Source organism: Rhinopithecus bieti, unplaced genomic scaffold (assembly GCF_001698545.2).
Source record: "Rhinopithecus bieti isolate Rb0 unplaced genomic scaffold, ASM169854v2 scaffold_2654, whole genome shotgun sequence".
Taxonomy (NCBI): domain Eukaryota; kingdom Metazoa; phylum Chordata; class Mammalia; order Primates; family Cercopithecidae; genus Rhinopithecus; species Rhinopithecus bieti.
Genome location: NW_016804048.1, coordinates 1,037,595 through 1,043,594, shown reverse-complemented (window position 1 = coordinate 1,043,594; position 6,000 = coordinate 1,037,595). Strand labels below are relative to the sequence as shown.

The 6,000-nt window shown below is 47.7% G+C and overlaps 1 protein-coding gene across 4 annotated transcripts in view; it reads left to right on the top strand.

Moving 5' to 3' along the window:
* The first annotated feature begins 3,573 nt into the window (after positions 1–3,573).
* SPSB4 (splA/ryanodine receptor domain and SOCS box containing 4) overlaps positions 3,574–6,000 on the top strand; it is a 72,579-nt gene continuing 70,152 nt past the window's right edge. For 3 of the 4 annotated variants that reach the window (XM_017862795.1, XM_017862802.1, XM_017862808.1), the window contains exon 1: positions 3,580–4,420. In XM_017862795.1, the coding sequence (XP_017718284.1) occupies positions 3,727–4,420 (694 nt within the window). In that variant the 5' untranslated portion in view covers positions 3,580–3,726. Of the gene's footprint in view, positions 4,421–6,000 lie in introns of all 4 variants that reach the window. The other variant, XM_017862786.1, reaches the window with a different exon arrangement.

Sequence of the window (6,000 nt, the reverse complement as noted above, 5' to 3'; positions counted from 1 at the left end):
TGTGATACAGTACATGATTAGCTTTAATAGTTTGTATGTTTTATTGGTTTGGTTCTTTGTGGTAGAACCAGCTCTTGAGTTTTTGCTTAGTTCTATTATTTTCCTATTTTATTATGCTCCATTCATTTTTAAAAATTTAATATCATAAATATACCAGCCATGATTTCCTCTGAGAACTGCTGTAGAGGCATCCCGCAGGCTCTAGTATATGGAATGCTTTTTGTTATCGTTTTTTCCAGATATTCTGCAATTTCTCTATGGATTTCCTTTTTGATCTGAGTTGGAGTCAAGTTGTTTAAAGAATTTTTTAAAATGCCCAAGTGATAGGATTTCGTGATCTATAATTTTATGATTAATTTCTAGTTTTCCTTCTGTGTTATCAGCTACTGTATTATTTTTGCTTTTTTGGAAGTTTCATTTGTGACCTAATATGCGAGAAAATTTTTTTGATGGTTCCATGAACACTTGAAAAGAACATGCATTCTTTGTTTTCAAGGTATAGAATTTGATGAATACACTAATTAGATCGGTCTTATTAATTATGTAATTTGGTTTTTCTATGTCTTAATTTTGGTCCATTGGTCCATCATGAGCTAGAAGAGGGAAATTAAAATTATATGCCCCTGATGTGTGTCTGTCTAAGGTCCCTCCTTATATTTCCTCTTGCTTTTGCTCTGAATTTTGGTGCTTTTTGGTGAGTTCAGTCTTCAACTGTGGATCTTATTCTTTATTATTATTAAGTGTTCTTGTCTCACTTAAAACCTTTTGTCCTGAAATCAACTTTACTTGCCTAATATTAAGATTACAGTGCCCGCTTAGTTTGAGTTCACACTTCCCTGTTATGTGTTTGCCTTTCCTTTATTTTCAAAATTGTTAAATCACTTTGCTTTGGGGAATGTCCCTTATATGTAGCATATGGTTGGGGGTTTTGTGTTGTTCCCCAGTCTTAGAATCTTTTTTTAGCAGTTTACTATGGCCATTTAATGACATGGTTAATATTTTGGTCTTAGCTTTACTATCATATTTCATGCTTTTATGCCTCTCTTGCTTTCAAACAAAATCTTTCAGTACATGGTCTGTTTTATTTTGTATTGTGTTCAAGGTTTGTATTTGCAAGATGTGTATTTTTATTTTTAGTTCTGGAGATTACCTTTATAACTAGGGAAAATGGATTTAATCTTTTGTTGAGACCATGCTAGTTGTCTCCCTTCTGAAATAATCAATTATAAAATTAGTTTACAACTTTGGTTCCCATTTTTATCTGCTTTGTGACAGCTTTTTTTCAGGTGAGTTTGCTTGGTTTGCTGTGTTTTGTCCTTTTCGTTTATTCCTTTCTTTCTTCTATAGCATCTTTGACTATATCCTGTGCTGGTTCCTCTTTGAAAGAGGTGAACCTTCTTGGATCAGCATTTTGCAGGAGACGCATGTGGAGGAGGTACCAGGAAGAGGGTAGGATTGCTCCCTGGTTCCCAGGAACTTTGTTCACAGGGTGGTCTTAGTGATTTCCTTTGGTCTTTGCTTCTACTCAGTCAGCAGAGTTCTGCAGCTGTGGGCTTTTCCCAGTTCAGAACCCTTCTCTCACTCTGCCTCACCAACACACTGCTTCCTGTGAAGATGGCGGGTCTGTGGTTTCCTCTGTTGGCCCTGCCCTCCTCTTCCTCCAAGGCGTAGGAGGAAGCTCCCAGTACCAGACCACATGCCCTGTTCCCATTGTTTCTGATAAGGGATCATTCGTTTTTTCCTTCAGGGAATGCCAGCTCCTGGTGGCTCTGCCAGCTTTGTCTGAGATCTGCCACCACAGGTGTCTTCTCTAGGTGTTTTCTCACAGTATTTTTGATCTTCACTGCTTTTGGCAGCCCTTGCCTGTTTTTGGCAGCCTTTCCTTATAAGTTGTGGTTCAGGTTACAAATGTGTTCTAGTTTGCTGAAGAAGGAGTTTGCATTTCTTTTTTTCTCCTTGATTTTGGGTGATTTCGGATATGAAAAGGAGTAACTTTATTCTGCTATCTTAAAACTGTCTAGTGCTGCAAATTGTTATGTGTTCTGGTATTCCCTCAGATTGAACATTAGCCAGAGCTCTCGGAATAGGGTCAACATCTGCTGAAGCTGGGATCTGACAATGGAAAGGAAAGAATATGAGAGTTAAGAATAAAATGGAATGGTGAAAAACACACAGGATACTTGTCTGTGCTGTGTGGCAGCAGAGTTCTTTCCTTCCCTACCTGGACTTTGGCTAGGGGTGCACCACTGTCTGGGTGGGAGGTTGAGGCCGGGGAAGGTAGGGTGTGAAAAACACCCATCCATCTCCTCATCTGACTCAGGAGAAGTTGTTCTGGGCCCAGCAGCTCTCAGGCCAGGGAGGGGAGGGCACATGCCTCTGCTCTGGACAGGGCTTGGCTCTCCATCTCACCCCATACCCAGGGCCTGTCCAAGTAGTCCAAGCTCCTTAGGTTCTGGCTGGTTTCCTGGTAATGGTGGCCAATTCCTTTTCCATGAAAACCAGGATCCTGCCTCAGGGAAGGCAATCTGGGGTCACTGCTGTTAATGGTGTTTGCATGGCCGAAGAAAGAGCTCACCCATCCAAAGGGAGGGGATCCACATGGGATGCCCAGAAAACAGAGCCAGAGAGGAAAACCTGTTGGCCGAGTTCCAGGACCCTTTATATTATGGTCTCTTAAGTTCCCCCATCACCAGAGGGAGGTGTTTTATCCTCATTTTACTGGCAAGGAATCCGGAGTATCCAAGAGGCTAGGAGGCTTTCCTGTGGACCCACAGTAAGAGATGGAGAGAGGGATTTGGATGCAGTTCTGTCTGGTTACAGAGCCTGGACACTGGCTCCCTTATCCTTCCTCCTCACCTCTATTTACCTCCATTCACCTTCCCATGGAGCCCTCACCCCATCTTCCCACACTGCCTGATGTCCATGTCCCTGGTGACCCTGCTGTACCCTTGTTCTGTGTCTTCCCTCTCCAGCCTGGTACATTTTAGGAGGTTATTTAGGCTCCCCAGGACTCCAGGGTTGGGAACCAATGGGCCACACCCTACAGCCCTGTGTCCTGAGCAGCTTTGTGCCCCCGCAGCCTTGGCACAGGGCTTGTCCCTGGGATCAAATGCGCCTGGGTTCTCTTCCAGGCTCTGATCTTGAGCAAGTCACAACTGCTCTGGGCTCATGCCTTATTTCTAAAATCAGACTCCCTATGATTGTTCTAGGTCTGGAACACAGATCCTGAAGCCAGATGACCTTGGTTTGAATCTTGGCTCAGTCACCTATTTACAGTGGGACTTTGGCTAATCACTTATCCTCTCTCTGCACTTCAGTGTTCTCATCTGTAAATGGTGAATAATAATGTATATCTCTTATAGGGAGGTGTTAAGGATTAAATGAACTAATAAACATAAACCATTTAGAACACTGGCATATGGCAAGTGCTAGATTAGTGCCAGATATGAGTGTATGAATTATTACTATTATTGTGCATGCACAGGGCTCAGCCAAGGCATGGACATAAATGAAGGGATTGGCAACTGGCTGCTGCTGCTGCTGCTATAACCCGTGCCCTTTGCTTCCTTCCAGGAGCTTGGGCCCCTGCCACAGCCCGGTAGAGGCTGTGGAGGTCTACCGTCCGGAAGCCTGGTTCCCAGCCCCGTGGCCCATTCCTGGCTACGGGGAGTGGAGGCTCCCACGAGGTAGCGGTGGCCTGCAGCGGCCCCCTCCCGGCAGTGAAGCATGGGCCAGAAGCTCTCGGGGAGCCTCAAGTCGGTGGAGGTGCGAGAGCCCGCGCTGCGGCCGGCCAAGCGGGAGCTGCGGGGTGCAGAGCCTGGGCGGCCAGCGCGGCTGGACCAGCTGTTGGACATGCCAGCGGCGGGGCTAGCTGTGCAGCTGCGGCATGCGTGGAACCCCGAGGACCGCTCGCTCAACGTCTTCGTCAAGGATGACGACCGGCTCACCTTCCACCGGCACCCCGTGGCCCAGAGCACCGACGGCATCCGCGGCAAGGTGGGCCACGCCCGCGGCCTGCACGCCTGGCAGATCAACTGGCCAGCTCGGCAGCGCGGCACCCACGCTGTAGTTGGTGTGGCCACGGCCCGTGCTCCCCTGCACTCCGTGGGCTACACGGCGCTGGTGGGCAGTGACGCCGAATCGTGGGGCTGGGACCTGGGCCGCAGCCGCCTCTACCACGATGGCAAGAACCGGCCCGGCGTGGCCTACCCGGCCTTCCTGGGGCCCGACGAGGCCTTCGCGCTGCCCGACTCGCTGCTCGTGGTGCTGGACATGGATGAAGGCACACTCAGCTTCATCGTGGACGGCCAGTACCTGGGGGTGGCCTTCCGAGGTCTCAAGGGCAAGAAGCTGTACCCGGTGGTGAGTGCCGTGTGGGGCCACTGCGAAGTCACCATGCGCTACATCAACGGCCTTGACCGTAAGTTGTGCCGGACTGGGGGGCAGGGCTTTCAGTTGTGCCAAGCCCTGGGAAAGCAGGGCAGGCCACGCCTCCATCGCCAGTTGGGAGGATCCCGCAGTGTGGAGGAATAGTTGGGACCTGGGTTTCAATCCTGACTCTCTCCTTTGCTGGTCTGGTGATTTGGGGCTGTGCCTTAGTTCTCCCATGGGCAAAAGCATCACTATGATAGTAATCTAGCTCACAGCTGTGAAGATCAAATAAGATAACATGTGTGAAGTGCTCAGAACAGTGAGTGGCACCTAATAGGGGCTTTGAGTATTGATGCCAATTACCAATCTTCTAGTCTGTACAAAGGTTGTACCAAATGACCCAAGCTAGTCACAATGGGAGGGTACTGACAAGTCCCCAGTCCCTGCACTTAAATGCCATGTACTCAAGTTATTGATAAGTAATAAGTAATGATAACCATCCTTTATTGACCACCTACTGTATTCAAGAGGCTGAATACCCCAATTCCAGCACTTACGGGCCATCTGCTAAGGGGGGGGCAGCTGCCTGTCATCTCCAGCCGACTGTCATGGGAATGAAAACCCTGGGTTGTGGAATCTTGTGACTTTTTCCAAGAGAGCTCAGAAATCTAGATTGTGTGAACTATTCCAATTTTTAAAGTTGACAGCTGCTGAAAACTCTCTATGGGCAAACAAAATACCCTTGCAGGCTACAAACCATCCAACAGGCTGCTGGAGCTGACCCCTGACAACTCTACAGCTTGCCCTCATTTAATATACACAACCATCCGGCAAGATAAAAAGTATAGGAACAAAGACAGTTATTGGTTTCGGGAGGGAGTCACTCAGGAAGACAGGGTGGCCTCTGGACCGAGGCACACGTGGCTGCCTGTCCTGAGCTGAATCTCAGCTGAGGGGCCAGGAGCCAGGCACTTGTGGGGTTGCACACTCCCCAACATCAGCCCACCAGCACCCATGCAGACTTCCTGCCACACCCCTAATGAAACTCTCAGAGGCAATGCTGAAAGCTAGAATTTCCAGTTTATTCATTCTAAATAAGAGATGTAATTATCAGCCCCGAGGCAGATCCTCCTTTTAGAAGTGAAGAAACTTAAGAGCAGAGCTCCAGAGAGCCAGAATCAGGGTTCCCCCAGTTCTGATGGCCCCGAAGTCCACTCTTTCCCTATGTTCTCCCCTTTAGATGAGGGACTGAGAGTAACACTCCAGCAAAGAGTAACACTTCTCCAGAAAAGAAGTCAAGGATGAGATTTTACTCAAGCAAAATTTACATTTACTGGAGCACAGGAAGGGGACATTTGATGGTTTTCAAGGGTGGCAGGCTAACGGAAAAGTGGCTGGTACGCTCAGCACTCTGGTATAATTGTCGACGTTCTTGCTCATATTTTATTTCCATGATTGTTGCCTACAATTGCCATTGAATGGCAAAATGTTGTTCCATTTTCTCTGTTTAATGGGTTAAATCTAGGAACTGATGATTATGTCCCTGAGAAGGGCTAATTTAGTCATCACAGTGCCTTGTGGAAAGTGTCTGGAGCCTTCTGAGACATAGTGACCAGGCAAATCCCAGTG